The sequence below is a fragment of the Dendronephthya gigantea genome, unplaced genomic scaffold, assembly GCF_004324835.1.
Source record: "Dendronephthya gigantea isolate DGI-Jeju-01 unplaced genomic scaffold, DenGig_1.0 000110F, whole genome shotgun sequence".
Taxonomy (NCBI): Eukaryota; Metazoa; Cnidaria; class Anthozoa; order Malacalcyonacea; family Nephtheidae; genus Dendronephthya; species Dendronephthya gigantea.
In genome coordinates this window covers 41,091-57,779 of record NW_021163120.1, presented here as the reverse complement: position 1 = coordinate 57,779, position 16,689 = coordinate 41,091, and the positions used below count along the sequence as shown (strand labels likewise).

Here is a 16,689-nt window from a genome sequence, read left to right as displayed (position 1 = left end):
CATTGGATTTTCTCGAGTTCAAAAGTGTGTTCTCTTCAGTTAGTATCGGGATATGCAAAGACGATGATATTATCATCAACCAACACGAAGACCCTCATGTGTATGTTTGTGACAAGACGTGTCAATTGAAATACATGTTTAAACGTGACTCGAGTGAGGCATTTTCATTGAGTATTTCCCAGCAGAATGAAATCATGATACTAACAGACGATCGTACGGCGGTTCAAATTTACACCAAGGAAGGAAATCTGAAGACAACAATAAAAGTCCCAGAAGATCATTAAGGTATGCAGCGTCGCATTTCACTACGAAATTTGTAAAATATTGGTTTTAACCTGGGTTAGGGAAAAGGAGTCCTATTTCATTCTGTGCTACCCTGAAGCAGGCGGGGAGCTGGAGACTCTTACCTTCTTTTGTAAATATGAAAATTTGTTCTCTGAATTCTCTCCCAAACTGGTATCCCATCCCAAGGGTCCTGTTGTTGTTGTAAGAGAAGGAAGCATCACTTACCTTTAATGAGATTTAGTATGAACAAACATTTCCTGCATAAAACACAGTAAATACTTGTCTGAAATAGTGCAACTTTGAGTTAACTAAAGCAAACAATAGATGCAACATTGTTTATATAATTTGCGAGACTTTGCTGAATTACGTCCCATTAAAGTTTTCCTGTTTCTGTTGTAAGAGAGACAAGTGTAACTTATATTTAAATAATTTAAATAATAATGTTTTTTGAGATTTGCCAACATGGACAATTTTTAGTTAGTTAATTAAAGCATTTATTTTGATATAATTAAAGATACAGCAGAAGCTGATAGGGTCGTGAATATATAGATATAAGTATACAATATCAATATCTATAATATTACTAATTTAATGTTACTATTTATATTAAAAATGAAGAGATAGAGTTACATTTAAAACATTGAGTCTCTTAATTCTAAATTAGTTACAGACTGCGAGAACAGCCTATTGTTTTCTATTTCTCTCGTCTCATTTTGTAAGTTATTCCACAAAACTGAGCCCTTATAGGTAATTGACTTCTTCATTATTTCAGTCCTCACCCTCAGTAGCCTTAGACAATTAGTTTCTCTTAAATTATACTCAAGCGAATGTTTTACTATCAGATCAGACATAATTGTTGGAACATTTTGGTACTAAATTTTTTGAATCAGTTTCGCCAGCGATTCAAGATGCATTTTTTTTAATGTTCTCCATTTGTAAACTGTAATTACATCTTTTGTTGGCATGTGCCAATCAAGGCAATAGATAATTTTAGCAGCCCTCACATGCAATTTTTCAAGGTCATCAAATAAAATTTTGCTACATGACCCCTACAAAACGATGCCATATGTCAGTGACGGAAGTATGACCTTATAATAAAAATCAAGTCTAACTTTCTTTGGTAGGAAATACAAGGACTTTAAAAAACTAATTTTCTGAGAAAATGCTTTCGTTAAATCCAGCATGTGTTTGGACCGTTTCAATTCATCATCCAACTCTATCCCCAAGCATCTTGTCGACCGTACTCGTTTTATGATCGAATTTCCTAGTTTTATAGCTTGCTCTGGCCCGACAAATGATTTCCCTCCCATAATCATGAATTCTGTCTTACCTGGATGAGGTGTTAGAGAATTATTAAGGCACCAGTCCCAAAATTTACTTGAAATCTTATTTAGCTTTAACGATACTATGTCTACTGTTTGTCCAACCACATAAATGGTTGTGTCGTCAGCAAACATTTCAATTTCTCCATCTTCATCCTCTTCTACTATATTTGGTAGATCGTTGCAGAATAAGCTTTTAATGACATTTAAATTAATGCGTATGAATCCTATTTCATATGATATAATATAGTGAAAACTTTCTTTGATCATGTAATAAATGATCAGGTTCTTGACATAATAAACTTATGAAACCACCCCTGGCTAAGCTTAGAGCTATGAATCATATTATTAGTGGGTATATTGATGGCTTCTATCTGCAGGGTGATACATATGCTAAGTGTGCTACAAATGCTCTTGATACAGTTGAAACATTTGACTGCCTAGATCTAGTTATGCATCCTGATAAGTACACTCCTTTCCCTTCTCAAGAGGTAATTATCCTAGGATTTGTGATTAACTTGATAACAATGACTATCCAAGTTACAAATGAGAAAAAAAGGAAAAAATTAAAAAAATCTTCTTTGATGTTATTGAATGTCCAGTGTTTCAAGTTTATTCTCTTTGTAACTTATACGTATATTTATATATTTATTCCCTAAACTCAGTCCAACAAATTACAACCTTTTCACTTCAAGTCTCTGTCCTTCACGCCCACTTATCAATCACAACTCTCCTAACAACTTATTAAATATTAACCCCATTATTAATAATATCAACCTTATTACATAATGTAACATCCAGCAGACATTCCTATCCAGCAGGTAGCCAAGATTATTGGTTACCTAGTCTCCCCCTTACCAGGGGTTCAGTATGGGGCTCTTTGTTATAGGTACCTTGAAATGGATAAAAAAGATGCTCCTAAAAGAGCTAAGGGTAATTTTGATTCCTCTATGACTGTCTCTGAGGATGGCTTGATAGAGTTACGATTGGTGGGTCACCCATCTTGAAGAGAGTTTTAGATTTCTTTTCATTCCTCCTATTGATATAACTATATACTCTGATGCACCCCTAGAAAGATGGGGAGCTGTACTAGGTGATACATCTTCAGGGGGAAGATGGTCGCCAGATGAATGCACCCATCACATAAACTACATTAAACTTTTGGCTGCATTTTTTACCCTTAAACTGTTCTGCACCACTCTTAAGTGGTGTAAGCATGTAAAACTCATGATAGATAACACCACAGCAGTAGCTGTAATAAATAACATGGGTTCTTGTCATCGCAGTATTTGCCGCTCTATGGGCTGCGAAATTTGGGAATTTTGTATAAAATACAACATTTGGCTTACTGCTGCTCACATTCCTGGTTCGCAGAATGTCTTAACACGCTAAGAATCTCGTCATTTTCATAATCCGGATAGCGAATGGAAACCAAACCATTGTCATTACATAATGCGCTCAGTACCTTGAATTTTCACACTTAGATCAATCTTTTTGCATCACACTTAAATATAAAACAGTTCCGAACATATTGCTCTTATCCGCCAGATCCTGGAGCAGTGTTCGTTCTTGCTTTCTCTATTTCGTGGATTGACTTGAAATTTTATTGTTTCCCGCCGTTTAGTTTTCTGTTACAGGCTGTAAAGAAAATAATTCAGGAGCATGCCAAGCGAATTTTAGTTATTCCCGACTGTCCCACCCAGCCTTGGTATCCTTTGCTAGCCTCTCTTCATGTTCCACCTCCTGTGGTCCTACAACCCAGTCACAAACTACTGAACCTCGGTCGGAAATCATCGGAAACAACTCATCCCCTTTGCAAGAAACTCAAACTTTTGGTTTGTCATGCCTGCGGCAACAACTACAACAACCTGGCTCCTCGTTAAGACCATTAACATAATTGAATCCTCTTGGAGAGATAGCACTAAATCTCAGTACCAAGTGCATCTGCAGAAATGGTTAAAATTTTGTACGAAGAGGCACTGTGATATCATCTCCCCTCCCTTACCACGGACGTTAGATTTTCTGTCATCGCTGTTTGACTCGGGTTTGTCCTATCGCTTAATCAACTCGGCGAGGTTTGCTTTATCTTCTATTTTGCAGTTAAGTGATAGTGAAGTCACTTTCGGACAGCTACCTATTGTTTAGCACTTTATGAAAGGTGTATTCAAACTACGCCCGGCTCTACCGCGTTACCAGACAACATGGGATGTTAGCAAGGTCTTATAGTTTTTTCGAAAGCAGCCTATACCCTCCGCGCTGACTTTGAAGGAGCTTACTGTTAAATTTTCCTTCTTATTGACCTTACTCAGTGGACAACGCTGTCAAACTATTCATCTTCTCACTGTCGATAACATGATTCTCGTTGCGGACAAGTGCACTTTCCACGTCATGGAGAAAGTCAAACAGACACGTGTCCGGCGGAACTCATGTCAAACCCCTCGAGTTTTTGAAATATCCATTTGAGCCTCAGCTTTGGGTCGTTACTCATCTCTTAGGGTATATCAAGAGAACTAATAAAAATAGCCATGATAGAAAGCAATTGCTACTGAGTTATGTGAAACCGTATGGACCTGTTTCCAAAGATACTATATATAGCGTCGAATAACTGTAACATTAGGGATATTATGTTATCCGCAGGATGGTCGAATGAACAGACATTTCAACGGTTTTATAATAAACTGAGCGAGGAGGAATTTAATTTTGGCGCTTCGGTGTTAGAGTGCTATACAAACGTTAATTGTTCCTAGAATATATAATATACTATATATATGATATACTTCTCTATATATCGAGATGTCTTTCCACTTGGTTTTATCACGCTGGCTATAGTTAGAGTGGTTTGTTTATCTCTGCAAGATTAAAATTAAGTCTTGCTGCAAGATTAAAATTTGTTACTAACAGCTTGTTGCTCCATGTTATTTGATCAATAACAACTTTTTAGCAGCAGTTCAACTTTCTTAAATGAAATGAATATCACGTCTTTTCAAATAGTGAATGGCGTTGGGTTTAGCGAGTGGTCCAGTTTTTCGCCCTGCAGCAAAGATTGTGTCAAGAAAAGACAAAGATATTGTTTCTCTTCAAACCACGCGGACTGTCCTGGAGCATCGTCGCATGGCGTGGAATCTCAATGGCAGAATTGCACGGACGAGGAATGTTACGGTAGGTCCTTTGCTTCGAGCACTTAAATTTATCGGATATCAGTGACATACGTAGATCAGTGGCTGAGATCGTTGTCTTTCCCTCATTCCCTGTCGTGACTCGTGATCTTTCACGGGAACACAAAAATTGATTTTCAATGATAGGGGGGACCTTCACAGGGTCGGATTAACCTTTCGTGGGGACTCACCTTCATCGTGTAAAAATACGAACGCCTTCCCCTCCCCCCCACGGGCCTCTACGCTTATGACAGAACCAGTGACACATACTATAGCTAGATATAATTGCATGACTCATTGACTAGAACGCAAGCAATTACCTAAACCCCACAAGCCAGGGTTTTCTACCTTCGATCCACGGCCTACGTTGGCTTGCAAGGTTGCCAATGGCTTCCAGAAATACAACCAAGGAGCAGCGTGGCAGCGTCTTCAAACAACTTAGCATCAAATGTGGTATAACAACTGCCAAAATAGACAAAACACTTCTCGACTTTCGTCTTCTGACGAAGGCCCTCAGGTCGAAAGGTCGAGAAGGGTTTTGTCTATTTTGGTAGTTGTTATACCACATTTGATGCTAAGTTCCAGAAATACAACCTCTGAGCTCGTCTATCCTAAGTTAAACGCTTTTATTTTCTTGTTTCAGCTCCTGTTGCTGGTCATTGGGGTCGCTGGTCCTCTTGGACAGAATGCGATGAAAATTGCAAGCGTCGTCGATCTAGAAAATGTTCAGATCCTGCCCCGATGCATGGCGGGAAAGACTGCCCAGGGGTTCCGAAAGAAGAAAAAGATTGCTACGCCAACAGTACATGCAACCCAGGTTTGTTTTTTGGATAACAGGATAAGTTCATTTCAGCATCTTGTCTCTGCCTGCCCATCATGTTTGAAGAGCGTTTTAGCTGCTCAGGCGAAGTCTCGTTAAACTAATGATGGAATATTCTTTTATTTCTTTTTAGATAACTGTGATTTTACGCGCGGTAGTTACTGTCATTGGACCCGTTATAAAAACATGGATTATTTCTGGCAAGCACATAAAGGATCAACACCAACCAGGAGCACTGGTCCAAATCAAGACCATACTACTGGCACGGGTAAGATATCTCAGGGATCCATCATCATCATTTGTCATCCCTTTTGATCCCAACTCATCGGCCATCTCTATCCCTCACTTTCCATGGTTACCCATCATTATCAAACGTTATTCATTATTGTCCATCGTTACTAATCGGTGCACCTGATCCTCACTATCCACTATTATCCCACAAATATCTATGATCATCCACTATTATCCAAGAGTATCCACCATTATCCATAATTACTATTATCGTCAAATTTCCAGGCCATTACATTTTTACCGAGGCCAGCTTCCCTGCCAAGGAGAACGACACAGCACTCCTAACAAGCAAACTGTTTCCACCCTCGCAATGTCGTTGCATTTCCTGGTACTATCACATGTATGGCCACTCAATGGGAGAACTCAGCGTGTATATTAAAGACCCTGTGGGTTCTAAGAGGATAATATGGGATAAGAAAGGTGATCAGGGAAACAGATGGATATTAGGTAGCACAACAATATCTAACGTGTCTACGACTAGTTACCAGGTTTGTATGATATTTTCATTTTAGTTGATATTTTTTTTACTCTTCAACATTACTTTTGGGCCATCCATGGAAGTATCGCAATGCCTTACACCGGATTTTGAAAGAAATGCTCTAATACTTTCCAAGCATCTTTGATCTTTAATATTTACTTAAAACGGTTTTATTCCAGTAGAAAAACTTCTGCTTGTTCACATTCTTACGTGACAAATTTTTGAAAAATTACGTCACAAATTTTCATTTAGGTGGAATTTGAGGCAATTCGTGGCCGATCTTTTTATTCTGACATGGCTTTGGATGACATCCATTTCAAGGAAATGCCCTGTGGTAAGTCGCTACACTCTGGGATAAACATGATCACTTTAGTTCATCGATGGTCCTCAAATTAATGTACATCTCTGATTGACTCTGAAACTACTAAAGGGTCCCCGACTGGTTCTTCCGATAGATGAAGGGCCTTTGATAAGACCAACAATGCCTTGATCCTTCAATAAAACATGATTCTCGCGATGGTAGAAATTGGAATCATTTTTTAATGCTAACAGTGGTTTTGCATTTGAAACATTGATTCAACGAGAATGCGAGTTGGCAAACAAAGGTTAATTTTTCTGCATGAGGGATTTTTTTTATGAACTATCAATGCTTGGTCAAACGTGAACAAGAGTTCAATGCGATTTAAACAGAGTTGACTGGATATTGATCAGAATTTAGGACAACAGATAACAACCGACTTTCACTGCATGTAATTTTTTTAAATATAAAATTAGGTACACATCAATGATTATTGTGTCCATTAACACAGATACATACAGTACCGTTCACGGGAAAGTTAACAATCCCGTATCCCGTCCCACGGGACGGGATTCTTATCCCGCGGGACGGGATTCTTATCCCGCGGGACGGGATTCTTATCCCGCGGGACAAGATTCTTATCCCGCGGGACGGGATTCTTATCCCGCGGGACGGGGATCTCATGAAGTGAACTTTCTACACTTTCATCCGACTTTCGCTGTAATTTTTTAAATATAAAATTAGGTTCACATCAATGACTTTTGTGTCCATTAACAAACATACATATTTAAGTGAACTTTCTACAGTAAAGAGGAGCTCATGTTTTGAAACAAAGATACTTTGTTACAGCAAGCTTATCTTAAACGAGCTTTACAAAAGCTCTTTGTTCAAATGACAATTGTTTGGTTCTTGAAATCAACACAAAAGGCAAACGTCAAACACAGCTCTTCGTATATATTTAGGTATACAACACTTGGGATGTTTTAACGATCGTTATAAAAGAGCTTTGCCAGACTTGATTGCGAATCTCCGGGATAAAATAGACTGGTATGACATGCAAAAGACCGTCAGAGAATGCGCCTGTGTTGCTTATGACAAAGGATACAAGGTATTTATAAAATTATTAAAATACCAGACCAGTGCAAGGCTTTCATGTTTGTCTCAGGCCTCAATAAAGTCAATTATAACTGGACCATCCACAACATGGATATTCTGACCCAATTCCTCTCATAAATTCCTCAGTCCCAATTCCTCTCATAAATATAAATTTCGCTTCCATTTTTCAATGAACAAGCATTGATTTTGTTGTTATTTAGTATTTTGCTGTGCAGTTTTACGGAGAGTGTTGGGGCGCAAAAAGTATGATTGAATATGACAAATATGGTGCTTCCAACGACTGCTGGTCTGGTGTCGGAAAAGATTTCACGAATTATGTTTATAAATTCACGAAATAAGATACGTGTTATGTTCCCTCTATCTATATCTTAACATTCCCAATATTTTAGGATTAAGCCACTAGTATGTAGGAAGTTGCATGACAAAAGTCACAAAGATTGGAAAGTAAAAGACTTGCGTCCGTGGAAATCTATTCTTATAGAGAGTTTACCGTTCAGTATTGTATATATATTTATTTTAATTTTTGAATAGAAACAGCCCACTATTGCGTTTAATGATTAGTTGAAATGAATAAAAATAATTGACATCTATTATTATTAGCACTGATATTAAAACGAGTATCATATTTCTAATATAAACATCACTCTAACACAAACATCTCTCTAACACAAACATATCTCTAATACAGACATCACTCTAATACAGACATCTCTCTAATACAGACATCTCTCTAATACAAACATCTCTCTAATACAAACATCTCTGTAATACAGACAACTCTCAAATATAGAGACATCTCTCTAATACAGACATCTTTCTAATACAGTCATCTCTCTAATACATACGTCTCTCTAATACAGACATCTCTCTAATACAGGCAACTCTCAAATATAGACATCTCTCTAATACAGACATCTCTCTAATACAGACATCTCTCTAATACAGTCATCTCTCTAATACAAACATCTCTCTAATACAGACATCTCTCTAATACAGGCATCTCTCTAATACAAACGTCTCTCTATTACAACCCCCCCCCCCTATCTCTACACTACAGAGATTTTAACTTTTGATTGATGTGAACGAGGAAATAGTAATGACGTAATGATGTATGCGTGTTCTTATCTGAACGTCCATAACTTATTTACTTTTTTGCATCTATCAAAAGAAGAAAACTTGGTCGTAATACAGACATCTTTCCAATACAAACATCTCTCTGACATGACTGCACAATTCGGCAAGTCAAGACAGGTTGAAATTCATCCCAAGTTATTGATCCGAATTATTAAAAAGGACAGGCGTGCATTTATTGAGTTCATTGAATCGAGCCAAGCACAAACGAGAACTCTTGGCTGAGTTAAAACTTCAAGCTGACTTCAAAAAACGGTTGACATTTTCAGAAAATCATGTATCACCACAATTAAACCTAGGCCTAATCACACCTGATCTCTGCCAGTCGAGATGCAGAATTTGTAAAGGTACGTTAGGTGAACTGTTATTATTTTATCTCTGTTTTGGCATTGCACCAGTTTTCCCACAAGACTTGATAAGTGAGAGGCGAAATTGCTCAACTAATGGTGCTCAAATCTTTCAACCTTTGTAGATAACTGTCATTTCACGCTGGAAATACTGTCAGTGGATCTATAAATAAAGATGAAATGCTATTGGAGACACAAAGGACCATCAGAAAAAGGAAAAACTGGTACCAATCAATACCATATTACTGGAACGGGTAAGAAATACAAGTGATTTGTCATCACAATTTCTCATTATTAATCATCACACCAGATATCACCTTTATTCCATTCGTCATAATCGTTATCCATCGTTGTCCATAATTGTCTACCGTTATCCATCGATCATACATTATCATACATAGCTATTTGTTGTGATCCATTATTATCATCCAATGTGTATACATTAAGAAACTTAGCGGGATTTCCGCCTGGAAATTTCCGTATGGTAAAATTACAGGATGAACATACCACAAGATTGTTAGGAATTCAACGCAAGAATGAATATGCTTTGAAATATTGTCTTGTGTGTTTAGTCAAAGTTTAGCATCGCTTGGAGTAAAAAAACTCGGTATGTCTTCAATTGTGACGAGTATTCTCAGTTCAACACTTGGTTTATTATGGAATAAGGTCAGAGACTCGACGGCAGACAAATTCAAAGACGGCGATGTAACCGATGCAGAAATTCGTAAGATTGTCGTACGAGAGTTAAATGATATCAAGTCTAAAATCGATGGGCTTTCCCGAGCAACTTTACTCACCAGTTATAATTTCCTAGAAGAAGGAGTTGAGTTACTCAGTGTTTCTCTTGATAAATCAAATCACGAGCAGAAAGCGAGCGAAACTCAGGACGAACCAGGTGAACCTTCGAACGTTATTCAGTCTGGTATCTTAAACCAAGCAATAGAGCTTCCTCGCGCCATGGAAAAGCTTAAAATCAACTCGGACAGAGAGTTTGAAACTGCAAGAAAAAGATTCGAGAAAGCGCGGGAGACAGCAACCACTGCTTTTTGGAATGAGGCATTTAGTATCGAAGATCGAATTTTTGCCGCGAAGCTACGTAAAGTTTCAGAAATACTGGAACATGTCGATAGTCCTGAGACCGCAATCAAAGGGTGTTTGTTGTTTTTGAAGAAGCTTCATAGCTTACCAGCCATTCAAGAGATATTCTCGGTGTATTTGAACGGTGGAGTCAAATCGTTGTTGAATAAAACTGAACGAGTGGAGAACGTCAAGTCGGTTATGTTAATCAACTATGTGTTGTTTCAATATGTTTGGAAATTCAGTAGCAGGCATTTGTTTGAAGTGTCCGCCTGCATGCCAACGATTGAACTTCCTGATCGAAGTTTTTACCCAATAAGAAATTGGAAGGAAATTTCAACAAAAAAGTCTATGGGAGAGGAATTGCCTCATCCTCCAAACGAACAGTTCCTTGATGAAGAAATAATACCCTACTTCTCTGCTGTGAACAGTCAGGGAGAGGTTCTTACTGTCTTTGGTACTTGGTTTAGTGACCACATCATGATTATTCATGAGACAGGAAAAATCAAACGGGTTGAAACACCTGAATTTGCAGGTAATTTTTTACCGCCGCTTGCTGTTGATATGAATAACAATGTTTACGTTGTGAGAAGACGTTCAGGTGAATTAGTATTCATGTTGACGATATTGGACGAGAATTACAATGTAAAAGCAAATCATACATTGGATTTTCTCGAGGACAGTGATATTGGGATCGCGATATGCAAAGACGATGATATTATCATCATCCAACGCGAAGACCCTCATGTGTATGTTTGTGACAAGACGGGTCAATTGAAATACAAGTTTAAACGTGACTCGAGTAAGGCATTTTCATTGAGTATTTCCCAGCAGAATGAAATCATGATACCAACAGACGATCGTACGGCGGTTCAAATATACACCAAGGAAGGAAATCTGAAGACAACAATAAAAGTCCCAGAAGATCATGAGGTACGGAGCGTGGCATTTCACTACGAAATTTGTAAAATATTGGTTTTAACCTGGATTAGGGAAAAGCTTTCCTGTTTCATTCTGTGCTACCCTGAAGCAGGCGGGGAGCTGGAGACTCTTACCTTCTTTTATAAATTTGACAATGAGCGGCCTCCCTATTTGGTATCCCATCCCAAGGGTCCTGTTGTTGTTGTAAGGGACAGGAGCATCACTTACCTTTAATGAGATTTAGTATGAACAAACATTTCCTGCATAAAACACAGTAAATACTTGTCTGAAATAGTGCAACTTTGAGTTAACTAAAGCAAACAATAGATGCAGCATGGTTTATATAATTTGTGAGACTTTGCTGAATTACGTCCCATTAAAGTTTTCCTGTTTCTGTTGTAAGAGAGACAAGTGTAACTTATATTTAAATAATTTAAATAATAATGTTTTTTGACATTTCCCAACATGGACAATTAGGCTTTTAATGACATTTAAAAGTGTATGAATCTTATTTCATATGATATAATATAGTGAAAACTTCCTTTGCCTTGTAATAGATGATCAGGTTCTTAACATAATAAAGATAATCATGTTTCCGGGTGTTAGATAGATATTCGACTTTGTAAATACAGTGTCCTAGGGAAACCCTTCCAGCCGTTTTCAAGGCTACAGCGCAGAAGCCTTTTTTAGGCCAACAGGGGAGGGGGATATATCCACCCTACAACAACTTCCGCCAAGGGTTTCATAAACAACATGTGTCCTCTGCCCCTCGCAGGAAGAAGTCCATGAACAACTCACATTTTTAAAGTTCCAGCTTCAGTTAAATGGTTTTTCTCCTTTTATGGGGGGACTATTTATATTATATAGTAGGTCAAGGGCAGCCTCGTACCCAGGCGCTTTAATAGTAAAATATATAACGTTGCATTCAGTTATTGTGTAAAGGTCAGCCGTTATATATTTTACTATTAAAGCGCCTGGGTATGAGGCTGGGTCAAGGGTGTTTTCCAAGAGAGGCATTTTCTTCTTACTATTCTGAATAGGCTGGACTTACTTCAGAGCGCTCTATGAAACAGTTTTCGGAGAGAAATTAGACCTCTCAAACCTTTGGTTTGTCATGTCTGCGGCCACAGCTACAACAACTTGGCTACTCGTTAAAACCATTAATATAATTGAATCCTCTTGGAGAGACAGCACTAAATGTCAGTACCAAGTGCATCTGCAGAAATTGTTAAAATTTTGTATGAAGAGGCACTGTGATATCATCTCCCCTCCCTTACCACGGACGTTAGATTTTCTGTCATCGCTGTTTGACTCAGGTTTTTCCTATCGCTCAATCAACTCGGCGAGCTGTGCTTTATCTTCTATTTTGCAGTTAAGTGATAGTGAAGTCACTTTCGGACAGCTACCTATTGTTTAGCACTTTATGAAAGGTGTATTCGAACTGCGCCCGGCTCTACCACGTTACCAGACAACATGGGATGTTAGCAAGGTCTTATAGTTTTTTCGAAAGCAGCCTATACCTTCCGCGCTGACTTTGAAGGAGCTTACTGTTAAAGTTTCCTTCTTATTGACCTTACTCAGTGGACAACGCTGTCAAACTATTCATCTTCTCACTGTCGATAACATGATTCTCGTTGCGGACAAGTGCACTTTCCACGTCATGGAGAAAGTTAAACAGACACGTGTCGGAACTCATGTCAAACCCCTCGAGTTTTTGAAATATCCATTTGAGCCTCAGCTTTGCGTCGTTACTCATCCCTTAGAGTATATCAAGAGAACTGATGAAAATAGCCATGATAGAAAGCAATTGCTACTGAGTTATGTGAACCCGTATGGACCTGTTTCCAAAGATACTATATCTCGATGGATAAAGTCTGTTTTGGTAGCTGTAGGTTTAGATGTTAGCAAATTTAAAGGTCATAGTGTTCGAGCAGCAACTACATCCTTTTTAGCGTCCAATAACTGTAACATTAAGGATATTATGTTATTCGCAGGATGGTCGAATGAACAGACATTTCAACGGCTTTATAATAAACCGAGCGAGGAGGAATTTAATTTTGGCGCCTCGGTGTTAGAGTGCTATACAAACGTTAATTGTTGCTGCGGAAGCGAGCGAGCCTGAAGCAAGCGAGCGACGCAGCAGATTCTAATTTGTGTAGATGGGGATTTTTATCTCAAAACAGTCTAGCGCAGTGCATTGTGGTCAGATTGCAATGAAATCATGTGTTCTAGATCCTATTCCAGCGGTTATGCTGGAACATTGCCTAAAAGACATCGTGCCCATTATAACGAGAATGATTAATTTATCTTTGGAAAATGGTTTAATGCCTGACTCTCTAAAGATTGCTGTTCTTAAACCGTTATTAAAAAAGTGTGGTCTTTCCTATGAAGAATTCTGCAGCTTTCGTCCAATATCTAATTTGAAATTTGTTTCGAAATCTATTGAGAAAGCAGTTGCCGTACAATTAATGAATTATCTTGACGAGAATAAACTACATGAGAAGTTCCAGTCTGCCTATAAACCTCGTCATAGTACAGAAACAGCATTATTAAGGGTTCAAAGCGATATTCTCCAAGACCTCGACAATGGAAACTCTGTCATTCTTTCTACTGGATTGTCAGCAGCGTTTGACACCGTGGATCATTCGATCTTATTGACACGATTATGGAAGCGATTTGGTATAAAGGGTCGTGTTTTGGATTGGTTTACTCCATATCTTATATCTAGGAAACAATTTGTTCGTGTTGAGGGAACAGATTCGCTATGGCGTGATCTTGAATGTGGTGTACCGCAGGGATCGGTATTAGGTCCGCTGTTATATTCATTGTACACTGCCCCGCTTGCAGATGTGGCTAGGCGTCATGATCTCCGTTTTCACTTTTTTGCTGATGATGGACAACTTTACATTGCATTCAAAACAAATAATCCTGGTGAATTGATTTCATCTAAGATTCGTATTGAAAAATGTATATTTGAAATTAGAAACTGGTTGATGCTGAATAAATTGAAACTAAATAGTGAAAAAACAGAACTTATATTAGTCCATTCACGCTATCGCCCTATGCCTCCCTTGAATTATCATGGTGGGTGATGACAGAATTGTACCAACTGGTTCAGCTAGAAATTTGGGGGTTATTTTTGACGAGTTCTTTAAATTGGAGGAACATATTAATTAATGGTATCTGCAAGTCATCTTTTTATAATATCAGAAACATTTCAAGAATAAAGAAGTATTTGTCTCGGGACTGTCTTGAAATAATCATTCATGCTTTTATAACTTCAAGATTGGATTACTGTAACTCACTGCTATATGGTGTATCAAAATATTTACTCCAGAGGCTACAGAGAGTCCAAAATACTGCAGCACGTCTATTAACTGGTACTAGGAAATCGGAACATATTACACCAGTACTTATTGAATTGCATTGGCTACCAGTCGAATATCGTGTCCAATTCAAAATTATCCTTCATGTGTATAAGGCTATGAACGACCTTGCTCCGCCGTATTTGAAGGAACTCTTGCATTATCATACTTCGCAGCGTTCACTTCGATCAAATAACTGTGAATTGCTCCAGATTCCCTGTTCTAGACTGAAGACATTTGGGGATAGATCATTTTGTGTCGCGGGACCACGATTGTGGAACGAATTACCCATTAATCTTCGGATGTGCAAATCAATTACTGTTTTTAAAAAAAAACTTAAAACATATCTTTTTAACTTATTTTTGAATAATGTATGACGTTGGTCTTAACATTTATATTATTAGGTTTGTTAGTGATTTAGATTTTTTAATAGTTTTAGTATTAGATTTTACTGTAAAGCGCCTAGAACAGAACACAATTTGGTTGTGCGCTATAGAAATACTTTTATTATTATTATTATTATTATTATTATTATGCGCGATCGGAAATGCGCAGATAGCTAATTTTCCCTAGTGTTTCCAAATAAAGACGATCGAAAATGCGCAGATAGCTATTTTCCCTAGTGTTTCCAAAAAAAGTCTTATAAAGATATGATTCAATTCACTGTTCAGCACAATTTCGGAGTGTTTACAATTTTAACTGTTGTTTACAATCTGAAACGTTAAAAGCATACAATGGATCACAGCTAGATTCATGCTGTTTATATACGAACTATATAAATTCTTCTAGAATCACAGCTAGATTCATGCTGTTTATATACGAACTATATAAATTCTTCTAGAATCACAGCTAGATTCATGCTGTTTATATACGAACTATATAAATTCTCCTAGAATCACAGCTAGATTCATGCTGTTTATATACGAACTATATAAATTCTCCTAGAATCACAGCTAGATTCATGCTGTTTATATACGAACTATATAAATTCTTCTAGAATATGAAGATGTATGTACTATCCAATTTGCTTATTCGCTTTGCTTGAGCAGTTGAGCTGTCAGTGCTGTGAAGCAAATCAAGTCTTACATACAGATGCCTTAAAGTCTTTGACATTTGTATTCTTTTGACTTTTGCTGATTTCCATATTTTGCATCAAATGATGTTTCAAGTATGCGGCTTGACGCTTGCGTGTCGTGTTTAATAACATGACACAGTCGCAGATAAAATATGATGCAATTGATCATCTAAATTGCCTGACTGAATCTGTGAATCATTCAGATTCGTGCAATATTTGACTTATTTTATATTAGGTTACTGTAAGCATAGGCATATGTTTTTATTCCTATTTTACAATGAGCTAAATATTTTTGTTATTTAGTGCTTTTGCTGGATCTTCCCGTGGTTTCTGATTACACATCTTCTCGAGCGCGTTCAAAGTTCTTCACATGAAGCCAAACATTTACATCGACTCTTACAATAAAGGCAAATAGCATATTTCAAAAGAAATTACAATTTACCAAAAACTGTTCTATTTTGTTAAACATGTGCTACTGCTCAGGGCCTGCATTTTCGCTAGGCGGAATTTTGCGCCCAAACAAAATTTTCCGCGCGGAAACTGAAAAGTACAATACTTTCAACTCTGTTGCGGGGAAAATGTCGCTACGCGCGCAAAATTCTACCTAATATTACTATTATTGTTAATACTCCTGTTGTGATTCGTATGTTAAAATATTTTTAAAACTAGCTGCTTCTAAAGACTTCAACTAGCCGCAACTCGCAACACAGCGTTCTCTCCTTTACCCTTCGACAGCGGGAAAAACACTCCCGACGACACTGTAAAATGGCTATTTTTAGACGATTCGTTTTTGCCGAGTGCAATCTACAAATCCTTTGGGCAATTGAATATTTATAAATCTTTTTGCTTTATAGCAAATTTACTCGCGAAATCATAATATAAACCAGCCTATTTCAAAACAATTTCGAGATGAAAGTTAGAACTTGATATAGCATATATTGACCTACATATTGACGTCATTGACAGTGTTCTCGCTAACAGGTATTAATTCATGTGCAGTCCCAGCGA

At 37.7% G+C, this 16,689-nt stretch overlaps 1 protein-coding gene across 1 annotated transcript; it reads left to right on the top strand.

Annotated features, from left to right (window-relative positions):
• Positions 1-4,573: 4,573 nt before the first annotated feature.
• On the top strand, positions 4,574-8,308 carry LOC114535056 (MAM and LDL-receptor class A domain-containing protein 2-like). The gene is made up of 7 exons (XM_028556439.1): positions 4,574-4,766; positions 5,406-5,579; positions 5,716-5,850; positions 6,099-6,361; positions 6,604-6,685; positions 7,612-7,757; positions 7,966-8,308. Exons 1-7 carry the CDS (start codon positions 4,574-4,576, stop codon positions 8,101-8,103), a joined length of 1,131 nt encoding a protein of 376 aa, XP_028412240.1. The 3' UTR covers positions 8,104-8,308.
• The last annotated feature ends 8,381 nt before the right edge of the window (positions 8,309-16,689 follow it).

Bases quoted from the DNA above. Each gene is read 5' to 3' on its own strand.
- LOC114535056 (XM_028556439.1), top strand. From the start codon at position 4,574: ATGAATATCACGTCTTTTCAAATAGTGAATGGCGTTGGGTTTAGCGAG. The intron at 5,580-5,715 runs GTTTGTTTTTTG...ATTTCTTTTTAG, and splicing joins CAACAGTACATGCAACCCAG to ATAACTGTGATTTTACGCGC. The intron at 5,851-6,098 runs GTAAGATATCTC...TCAAATTTCCAG, and splicing joins AGACCATACTACTGGCACGG to GCCATTACATTTTTACCGAG.